Below are 12,034 nucleotides of genomic sequence, written 5' to 3'. Positions count from 1 at the left end.
AATCATTTCGCAAACAACAATAGACATTGAAGACATACGACGGTACTATGTGCTTCATTTAAAAATATCCCTTGCCCCTCCATCCACATGCAATAAATATTCTCATTATTAGATTAAGAATTGAATTGATTAAGCATTAGATAACATATACTCATATATTAGAAGTTACTCTCGCCTTAAAAAGTGCTTTTGATACAGAAATCCATCCACAATAGTTGCTCGAATAACTACAATGTGTACATGTACATGATCGCCTTACGTTTTTAAATTGTTAATATAAAAAAACACATTCTGGCCGCATTTATTAGAATGGTTAGACCTCGTAAAGAATACGCATTGTAAAGTGTCTTATTTTACCATTTATTGTATAAAACCGTTATATATTTCATCGTAAGCAACGAAAAAACTTCGAATATAAGTATTAATTTAAATGCAATTTTATCCTCAAATATATTCCAAACAAATTATTAATTTATTACATTTTCAAAACAAACAAAAGTAAAAAAATCCAATGCGATAAAATGAACGCACGAACTTGTTTGTTACTAATACTGCCGACAACAGAATTTTTTTGTAATTTTGAAAACAAAAATTTTAAAATCTCCAATGTATACATGACAATAAATTTAAACTACTATCACTGTACTTCATTAAAAAATAACTTGTACTTTTTCTATAACTGTATTATTAACAAATAATAAAAATAAAACACAGTTGCTGTGTGGTGTACATTTCTAAATTACCATTTTTTTATTTCTAAAAAATACTAGTGTTCTCACTTATAAAATACAATGTGATGTTTGGGGGTACAACAAGAATAATTAGAATTTATGACCGAATTTGTTTAAACTTTCCCAAACAAATAAAATGATGGAATGTACCAAGCATACAAATAAAACTGAACATGTGAGAGGTGTATAGACGAAATGTTTTAAAAATCAATCATTCCAATATGTAATACATAAGGAACATATAGGCTGGCTGTTGTGTGGTGTCTATCACTTGTCTATAGTGTCTTTGGTTTAATATAAAATATTTTAAACAATAGAGAATTCAATATACATATGTATTACACATCCTAACAGAGGGTGGTGATTTTGTCGGATTCAGATGCACACATAAACAAACATACCAAAAACCTTGCCAATGCACACCCACCCTCTACATACAACTAGAAGAAATCTATCATAACATTTGTTTATCCTCCAATAGTTTTCCTTGGGTGTTTTTGTTTTATTAATTGCTCTATTTGTGTGCCCAGTCAGTCGTGTGTCTGTGTGGAAATATATTTTTATTGAAGTATACATAGACAGAACGTAAATCAAATTTAAACTCATGATGCAGCACAGAGAAGCAAACAAATAAACATACATATAAACATAGTACACTGCTAAGAGAAAGAGAACAAATGCCAGAATAATATCTTTTCCATATTCAAGAAATTTCATATGCGTTCTCTATATAACTCGAGACATATGATGATGCTGCTACTAAACGGTATTAATACATATATCATACAATATTGTTTGTTTGTTTTCGTTTTTATGTTTCATTGATGCGACTGCTAAATACTGTGATGAGATATATGTATGTATTTTTGTATGAGAGAACCGCAAGTGTTATTTTTGTGCTTGGAAAACATAATCTTCAATAAAAGATGTCATTGTCATCATCATCATCGTCGTCGTATTCTTAGTCTTAGCATTAGTGGCACTGTTATAATTTTGTCATGTTCGCTAATCTTGACCATCAGAGACATCAATATCTTCAGAGTCGAGCAGTCCATCGCTTTGTATACAACATGCTTGTATGTATGAACGCACGTCACATGGAAAGGAACATTTAAACAGATTATACACGCAAATGGAAATTGTGTCCATTCACTACACTTGACTTCCCCGGCTGACTGTACGCTGGCAATGGTGAATAGACAAACTGTATGGGAGAAAAGAAAAAACAAACAATAACAATATGAACGATGTAGACGGTATATAGAACGGTTGACACAAACTTTTGGCGTTTTTTGTTGTGTTGACATATAGCCGACACAGAATGACTTGGTTGTATGGCTCCAAAGCACCTCTCCGCAGTTATTTTTTGGATAATATAGTAGTGACAGAGCTCCGCCATAAAGACACTGGTCTGCCGGAAGAAACGGAGATTCAAGGAACTTGGTTTTAAATGTTTTGTGCAGAGAAGTAACGGCGCAGTCGGAGGTAAATAGGTCTGTGCATATTTCTTTTGCTAGAAACGTCTTCATTAGGTATTCCCCATTGCCCGTAGTACAAGTCGCAACGGATAGGTCATCGGTGTCCGTGGCCCAGCAGCCAGCACCATAAGATGCAGCCTGTCCAACACGCCCGGGAACTTTCAATATCAAACCACCGGAACTGCATCCAGCTGCTGAGTTGCCAGTACTATCAACACATACAGCTCCAACAGTATCCAGAGGACTTACTTCGGAGGCTTCCACTGTTTCCGACTGTTCGGTGTTATTCTCTAGTTTGGTGCTTGTGACTTTTGCTCCGTCACCCACCTTCGATTTGTAATGGTTGTATGTAAACTTAGCCTTGGACGATATCATTGCATTTGCGTCAATCATAGTACATCCCGTTTCTTCAGCAAAATGTTCAGCGCCAGTTCCGGCCATGACCATTGGGGGTATGCGTTCCATTGACAGCATTCTCTCCTGTCTCTCACACAATACTCTTGCCAACTGTATGGGGTTTTTGACTGTCGATACATTTGTGCAAGCACCAAAATGCAAATTTGAGCCATTCATAATGGAAGCATCGCACTGGACGTATCCGTCCCAACATAAATTGGATCCGAAGCCAGCATTTGTGTTACCGCAATTCTCAAGACGGATAATGGCAGCTTCGCAAGCATCCATTGCAGAACCCCCATTTTTTAAAATGTCCGTTGCCACTATACAGGCTTCCTTAATCACTCGTTGATACTTGGTCTCATCGACGATATTGCCCGCACCTACAAACCGAAACAAACACATATACATACACAATGAACGGACCAATTACAATACATCCTAATTTCAAAAACCTCTTAATTATGATTTTCGCTCCAAGCTAAGTTAATATTCACCTGTATGAACTGCTATAAATCCGGACATTTTGCATATTTATTTCACTTAATTAATAACCAATATGATATCGGCGGAATGATGTCTTCCCTTTACCGAATGAAGACATTAACTAAAACATTTCTTTCATACGAAGGCGACCTAATTTAAAGGCGTCTTCATGCAACGAACAGAGGGAGAAACGGGAGAACGTGCGATAAAGAACGAACTCGAAGCAAAAGGGCGATGATGATATTGTTTACGAACGAGTGTAATGCACAACGCAAATATCAATACCTTTGTTTAGAAAGATAGACAAAAGAATGGTTGATGTTCAAAGAAAACTGAACGTGAACTAGTGTTTTAGTGCGAAGTGTAGAATAGAGATAAAACGATTGAAACTAGATAATCACGTTCCACTATTCTTCGTTCTGTATCACTCGTTCAGCAGATCTTGTCACATTAGGTGTGTTCGGTTACTTTTCCAGTAACATTTATTCAGTAAGTTCTAGTTCAGAGAGTAAGCCATTTTTCTCTCTTTTGTAAACAGACAACATTTAGTAAGATTTAGCAAACAAACAGCTGATTCAAGAAAAAATTTGATTTGCGCCAAAATAAGCAAACAAACAAAGGACAAACACAATTGTTTGTATTGCAATTAATATTAAAAATAAAATGAACAATAAAAGAAAAATTGATTTGGTAAGTTCCCCGGGAACATTTAGGCTCCCTGCATCAATATATTCCCCTTTATCTGGAACATGCCTTTGCAAATTAAAAAAATGTTTTGAATAATTTTTGTGTTTGGTCATAAAACAGCTGATCCAAAAATGCTGACTTTGCAAAATCTTACTGCATAAAATTTCAGTAAACTCCAGTAAGTTTGTTGTTGTTGAACTGTCAAACTTGCTCTTTCACTTGACTCTCTTTTACTGGATTTTTGTGTAAACAGACAACATTTAGTAACATTTGTTACCAAATATGGCGTTAGCCTTACCGTGATTATGTGCATTATCTCGATTTTTAATTCAAAATTAAATCCACTCAATATCTCGATTTGCTCGAAATCATATACTAAATCGAGATAATTTCAAATACAGCCCTGACTTTGCACCAAAAAATCTCTTCTCCTAAAATTATGCTTCAAAATACGTTAAAACTCAATATAATAGCGCATGGTATAATAATAGAAGGTAACAACAAGTTTTGTTGTACAAAAAATGATACAACAACCACATGGAAATTTGTTGTTGTAAGTTCTAGTAGTGTCAATTCATTTGACAGAAAAATGTAAACAAACAAACAAATTATAATCAAATTATTTTTATTTTGAAAATGAAATATTTTCGAATCCTCAAAATAAAAATTGAAAAACATGAATGAAAATCTATCAAATTTATATTGCTATCGCTTCCACATCTGTCCTTTAATTGAGCCATTGCCATATATATGTGTAACACATATGACAATGCTGGGAATAGCGAGTAATTCCTTCAAGAAAGATTTGCTTCCTCAAACTTTCCCAGCAGGCAGATTGAGTAAATTGAATACGGGAGCACATTTAATAAAGAACAATTTCAAATTGTATCCGTTCCCAATTTTCCTGTTGGGTGATTTTTAAAAACATAATTTGTCAAATTCATATTGACACTAGTATTACGTTGGAATCAAATCAGCTGGGATTTGCTGTTACCTTTTATAATTGTACCATGATAATAGCATATCAAAAAATATTGCTGATATTGGCTTTGTATCAAGGTATTGTTACGTTCTTGGACTTCACTTATTCCCGTGTAGACGTTGTTTTATTTCCCGATACAGTTCGTACCAAATAAAACGCGGGTTCGTTCAGATTACGATTATTACAATGACTTTATTCACACAACTTTACTTTGCACTTTACTTTACACGACGGTTTCAATTCGCGATCTGATTCACAACTGACTCACTGCCTTTCCATTCCCTCTATTTATATGAGCCCTGCCTGTCGCTACAGAAGTTTCTAGACGATCTGGTAACACCTAGATCACGAACAATCTACCAATGCAACAAACACATTGAGTAACAATAACAACAACAAACTTACTGAGTGAACAATAACAACAAACTTGAGTAAACAAACTTACAATAACAACAACACATATACAGGCGAGGGAATAACAAAGAAAGAGGAATAACAACAACACATATACAGGCGAGGGAATAACAAAGAAAGAGGAATAACGTTTAACAAGAATTGTACGACAATAACAAAATAGAAAATGAAAGAGGAAATGGAAGGATGTAGAAAAATCTATACAGTGGTTGTTGTTGTGAAGTTATTCAAATAAACTGCATAGTAGAAATTTACGTTACAATTCAAATTCTTAAATTAACGGAATTCATCTAAATTAACTTAAATCTAAAGTTATATTCGTAACAGTATATTTAATAAGGTAGCCGCATTGGCAAATAAATGTCAAAAATGTTGTTGTGATGTAGAACCAAAAAATAAAAAACAAAATTATGAATGAAAATCTCCGAATTTTGAAGATCTTTTTTGGCAATACTTTTTTTAACATTTTCTACAATAATTTGTGTAAAAAAATCTTATGATTCTTTTTGTTTTGGCAAAATATTTTTGACATATCAAATTACAACAACCGATGTTTGTTGTAGATATTCGGCGATGCGGCTACCTTATATATCTACCTTGCTTTTTATGAAATCAAACTTTAATTTGGACGCCGTTATCCTTTATTATTTCACAAAAAGTAAGCCAAACATGCCAAGCCTGAAGTCCTCTTATGTGTTCTCCCCTTAACGAATATGTAATTTAGGACCAAGGGAGAGCAATTCCTACACAAATTATGAAAATACTGATTGAATATTTTTTGCCACCAGAATCTCGATTTACAAATAAAGTCGATTTAGAAGAAGAAAGGGTATTTTCCCTTCGTCAACAAAGGGAAAATACACCTCTACCTCGAATTAGATTGGGTTTCTGTAATAAATAACATATCTGTAGGCCTATTCTGTAACTTTTAACAACATTATACATTTTTTGTATTGTTTTGAGTACTCTCAAGCAGGCTTGTTCATTCAAATAAAAATACATATTCATGGGATAATTGAAGAAGGTAGTCTCATTTGTGAATTTTATGTTGACAACCCTTTTTAATTTGTACTCATCCATGGCACAATGAATAGGTAGTCCATTTAGCGCAGCTGGTGTCTTGATTAACTGTCAAATTGGATAATTTCTACCATGGTATAATAATAAAAGGTAACAGCAAGTGTTGTTGTACAAAAAACGATACAACAACCACATGGAAATTTGTTGTTGTAAGTTCTACTAGTGTCAACTCATTTCACAGAAAAATGTAAACAAACAAACTTTCATCAAATTATTTTTATTTTGAAAATGAACAATTTTCGAATCCTCAAAATAAAAATTGAAAAACATGAATGAAAATCTTTCAACATTATATTTCTATCGCTTCCACATCTTTCCTATAATTGAGTCATTGCCATATATATGTGTAACACATATGAAAATGCTGGGAATAGCGAGTTATTCCTTGAAGAAAGATTTGCATCCTCAGACTTTCCCAGCAGGCGGATTGAGTAAATTGAATACATGAGCACATTTAATAAAGAACAAATTCAAATTGTATGCGTTCCCAATTTTCCTATTGTGTGGTTTTTTAAAACATAATTTGTCAAATTCTTATTGACACTAGTATTACGTTGGAATCAAATCAGCTGGGATTTGCTGTTACCTTTTATAATTGTACCATGAATTTCTACTTGAATTCGATGTGCTGTGTTACCAACCATTTGAAATATTATATGGAAAAATTTGACAGATAATCGAGACAAAAACAAAGGTTTTTGTCGGTATACATCACCTTATTATTGCATCATGTACTCATCTATATATATGAAAAATAAATTCCATAAAATTTTATGTATGTCGATTGGTGTTGAAATTATTTTTCTAAATGTTCCAGCGATGTCCACTGGAATTAAAACACACTTCAAACTTATAACAACACTTGACAAACAGAACAGACGATACTTCACAGAGAGGGACGTTACCTTATGCCATGTTCTGACGGGCATTCGAACAACGTAGTTAGCTCTCTGAATTACGTACATGAATTAACCTGTTCCAAGGTGTATTTAATAAGGTCTAAGTGACAATCATATGGTTTCAAACTTTTTTCTTTATTGTTTGTAAAGTAAATTGTCAAAAACATTTTTAATATTACATTTCGATTTCAAAAAGGGTCTTTAAATTGATGCTTTTTAAATTATAAAAATTCAAGAAAACTACATTCAAAGAGGAGGACGAAAAGGAAACCTAGGCTCAGTTATAACCCCGTACACCGAATGGTCCACATATTTTATGTTATGTGTTGAAATCTGTCTAGAAATCCCAGCTACTCATAAAATCGAGGATATTATGTTAGCCCTTGGTGCTATTCACAATACTCGGCGGAGGTTAAATACGTCTACGTTTGGTCTTTGGCCGGGGATTTATGTCCTTCAATTTTCTTTAAGATTGCAACATTTGAAGCCACTCCGCAGAAAAAATAGATTTTAATCCACAATATACACAACATCACAAGAAGCCATGGGCTACATGTGGGAAACTCAAAATTAATCGCGACCAGGTCTTAAACTTTATTTTTCACTGACCTAAAACTGCCAATAACCCAAGAATACACGAATTCATTAATTATTATTCCTCAAAGAATTTATCATTGTTTTTGTTTATTTTTGTCTAAAACTTATTGTCAGCATGACAATTTAATTTCTATAACAACAATGTTGTTTTTGTAAAATATTTGTTGTTGTATCTGATGCATACACCTTATTAAATACACCTTGACCTGTGTATACAACACTATTCTTAATTCATGTCATCAGAGTTTTTTTTAATGTATAATAACTATATGATTCATCCTCAAAGGAATCAGGTACAATGTGGGTAATTAATAAATAGGTACTTATTATATATATCACAAAAAAATCAGTCATTATTTAGTTATCCTCTGTGTGTTCCAGGAGTTGTCTTCATGTAGAAATTTGGTAGTACATAGGGATCAAGATCGTTTTCCAAATTCTCATTTATGATGCCAATAGGCGATAGATAAGTAGTTTCAATCCTATTTCTATGTTCTTCGGAATAAAAAATTTCGATTAATAGATTATTTTCATGCCCAGATAATCTTTCCACGAATCTTTTTTGGAGGCCAAGGACATATCTGCAAAAAGGTAGAATGTTTGCAGTACTGTAAATTTGCTGATTTGAATATCTCTTGGTGGGACTTTGGAAGCTCTTCCCAAGACACTTCCTTATAATCTTCCTTTCAAAAATTTCAATTTCTTTGGTGATTGTCGGAGAGATTGTAAACCAAATTGGAAAGCCATAGCTAACAATTGGTCTGATGGCCACTTTGTACAACAGTAATTTGGTTTCCTGTGGTAGATAATTATTGCACATCAAATATGAAAAACGACCAGCGGTCTTTTTGGCTCTCTTCAGAGATGATCTAGCGTGATCATTGAATTTGAATAACTTATTGATATTTATACCTAAATATTTAAAGTTATTTTTAAACGGAATTTCCACGCCATCGAGGGTAAGGTGCCGAATTTTTGATTCCGGGACTACGCTTCTGTGGAATTTACCGGAAGAGTTTCTAATGCATATTGCTTCAGACTTAGCTGCATTTATAGAGATTCCCCAAGTATCATAATATGCTTTTATTTTTTGAAGATGATAAGCTGCATCGTTTAGAGCCCGAATAGGTGAACTGTTATGACTATATATTATACAGTCATCTGCATACAACATCGCCTTTGAGTTTCCAGCTTGATGGGGGAAATCATATAAAAACAGATTAAAAAGAAGCGGAGATAGAACACTTCCCTGTGGGACTCCACTTCCAACAGATCCGAACATAGACATACAATTATTTATGAGAACAGCAAACTTTCTGTCTGTCAAAAAATTCATGAGTAGCTTCTCAAAAATGGATCAATGTTGATGTTATAAATTCGTTCTCAAGTTTTTCACGAAGAATGCGTTCAAAAATTTTGCCAATATTAGATAATAAGGATATTGGTCGGAACTCTTCAGGTTTTATGCTGTTAGGTTTCTTCTTTACTGGTATAATTTTACCCACTTCCCAAGATTTTGGGAAATACCCATTATTTAAGCAAATTTTAAAGATTATTGTGAGAAACTTTAAGGCGGATTCCGGGAAATTTTTTATTACATAATTGGATATGCCATCAATACCGCTGGATTTCTTCTTATTTACATAGCCAATATGACTTTTAACGGTGGCAGTATCAGTAAGATGGTAATGATCAGAATTTTGCAATGAGTTAAATTCGTCACTGAAAGAATAAATATGGTTTGGAATAGGTTCCATGTGCACTCTGATGCTATCATCAACGTTAAAAAGACGGGTTTTTGGGATATTTTCTTTGAAAATTTCGACGTAATAGTCATGAAAAATATTGGCTATCTCAGTAGTATCTGTAACTATCATACTGTCTTTTTGAAGTTTATTACAGAATGGAGCTTTGTGTTTGCCAATAATTTGGTTGACTTCAATAAAAGCCGAAGGCCCCGGCATTATCTTTTTCAATTTATGACTAAACATTTTAGCTTCTTCCTTATTTACCAGATCTCTGATTATCAATTTCAGCAGTTGAATTTGTTTAGACAATAATATTATATTCTCTGCTCAGCCTGATACCATCCCTGTGAAATATTCTTTTGATTTCTTTTTGCCACTGATGTTTGATTTTGTAAAATTTCTTTATATTTTCAGGTAGAGGTATTTTGTGGTCTTTTAGCTCGATTCTCTGGTAGTGCTGGTCATGTATTGAGTGGAATGTATTCTCAAAAACTTTGATATAATTGTCTATTTCCGTATTCATAAGATTTCTATTTTCAGGAGGCAAAATTCGACGCGAAGCTGTTTCAGATTGTTGACGAAAAATATTCCAATCCGTGGACTTATATGACGTAATTGTTTGAGATGATCTCTGGATCACGCTATCTAAGTTGAATTTTATTTCCAACTTAAGGGGGAAATGATCCGAAAACGATGGAAGACTTGATATTTTAATATTTCTAGTCAGACCTGGGCTTAACAAAAAATGGTCCAGGAATGACGATCCGTTTGGATATGACGGAGATGAGTTACATATTCGAGTTACATCTGTAGAATTGTCCAATATCCAATTATAAATCGACCTTCCATTGGTGTTATCTGTTGAGTCACCCCAAGAATAGTGTCTAGCGTTGAGGTCACCACCAAGAATGAAACAATCGTACTCAGTCGAGGTTAATAGACACTTATTTTACCCCGCAGTAATCCTCTGAGTACTGTAATTGCATGGGATGTAAAGAGATCCAAATAAATATTTAGACTTAATGCTATTTCGGTTGGTTTCCACTTCTATAAAAACTGAATTGAAATGTATATCGTCAACAACAATACGTTTATAATTTTGCGATTTTTTTAATAATATAGCTACCCCAATTGATGAGTAATCATATATAAACGTGTAATCTTTTATTTTGACTCTCCTATTAGTACGGAGATGGCACTCTGTATAAAAGCAATTAATTGCAAGACAGTTGCTAAGTTTAATTTGCTGCGATCCAAAAGAGATCGAACGTTGAATGTTAGCAGATTTAAAGATCTATGGTCCATAAGTAGATTTGACTTTTTTCAAAATACGCAAAAACTCGTTTTTAGCGTCTGCCTTTGACATGTTGTTGAATTCCGCTAGGAAAATATTGATTTCTTGCTCGAGAGTAAGCTCATCCGGTTGAAGAAAAATGTTAAGAAACTCGTTCACAATTGATGGTTTGGTATTGTAGACACTTGTAGGTTGAAGAATACTGGCATAGGTTTTATTTGGGGACCGTAAGGAGGATTGTGATATTACATTATTAACTGTTATTATGTGACCTAAATAAAAAAATCCACTTTAATTATTTATTTTTTAACGGAAAAAATAAACGTTGATTTGTAACTGTTAAAAATGATTTTTATTTTTTCCGTCAAAAATAAGTCTTTTTGGGATTTTTATTTTTTCCGTCAAAAATAAAAGTCTTTTTGGGACTTTTATTTTTTCCGTCAAAAATAACAGTTTTTTGGGACTTTTATTTTTTCCGTCAAAAATAAAAGTCTTTTTGGGACTTTTATTTTTTCCGTCAAAAATAAAAGTCTTTTTGTGATTTTTATTTTTTCGGTCAGGAAATAAAAGTCTTTTTACGTAAATAAACATATAGAGTTTGGTACCAGTTATATAACCTTTGACCTAATAGTCAGGGTAATGATTCTTTAATTTATATTCATGATTTGGTACACTAGACTATTTTTTAAAAATTTATAACAAATATTTTTTACCTTTGATCTTGATTACTTATGTGTACACTTATTGTAATAAGGACAGAGATTTATAAATTGTAATTTTATAACTGATTACAAGTTGTATAAACTTCTTTACATAAAAAGAGTTTTATTTCCTGACGGAAAAAATAAAAATCCCAAAAAGACTTTTATTTTCTGACGGAAAAAATAAAAGTCCCAAAAAGACTTTTATTTTTGACGGAAAAAATAAAAGTCCCAAAAAAACTGTTATTTTTGACGGAAAAAATAAAAGTCCCAAAAAGACTTTTATTTTTGACGGAAAAAATAAAAATCCCAAAAAGACTTTTATTTTTGACGGAAAAAATAAAAATCATTTTTAACAGTTAAAAATCAACGTTTATTTTTTCCGTTAAAAAATAATCCTTAACATGGGAACTGAGAGTGTTTTCTCAAGATCACTCAATATCCTTAATGGGCTCCTCAACACGAATCTATTGGTATATGACACTATTGGTGTCCCATGTCTCTAACATGAAGATTTTTTTGTTCGCATTTTAAAAAATAA

General features: G+C 32.9%; 1 protein-coding gene across 1 annotated transcript; it reads right to left on the bottom strand.

Annotated features, from left to right (window-relative positions):
• Positions 1 to 1,834: 1,834 nt before the first annotated feature.
• Positions 1,835 to 3,130, bottom strand: LOC133334058 (threonine aspartase 1). Its single transcript, XM_061542356.1, has 3 exons — positions 3,103 to 3,130; positions 2,012 to 2,988; positions 1,835 to 1,935 (listed from the first exon to the last, which is right to left on the bottom strand). Exons 1-3 carry the CDS (start codon positions 3,128 to 3,130, stop codon positions 1,852 to 1,854), a joined length of 1,089 nt encoding a protein of 362 aa, XP_061398340.1. The 3' UTR covers positions 1,835 to 1,851.
• Positions 3,131 to 12,034: the final 8,904 nt, after the last annotated feature.

The sequence above is a fragment of the Musca vetustissima genome, unplaced genomic scaffold (assembly GCF_032173495.1).
Source record: "Musca vetustissima isolate MV318-11 ecotype Yass unplaced genomic scaffold, APGP_CSIRO_Mvet_v1 utg37816, whole genome shotgun sequence".
Taxonomy (NCBI): domain Eukaryota; kingdom Metazoa; phylum Arthropoda; class Insecta; order Diptera; family Muscidae; genus Musca; species Musca vetustissima.
Note: the sequence above shows the minus strand (reverse complement) of the source record. Positions and strands in the feature narration are given on the sequence as shown.

Bases quoted from the DNA above. Each gene is read 5' to 3' on its own strand.
- LOC133334058 (XM_061542356.1), bottom strand. From the start codon at position 3,130: ATGTCCGGATTTATAGCAGTTCATACAG. The intron at 2,989-3,102 runs GTGAATATTAAC...TTCGGTTTGTAG, and splicing joins ATTTATAGCAGTTCATACAG to GTGCGGGCAATATCGTCGAT. The intron at 1,936-2,011 runs GTTTGTGTCAAC...TCTCCCATACAG, and splicing joins CACAACAAAAAACGCCAAAA to TTTGTCTATTCACCATTGCC.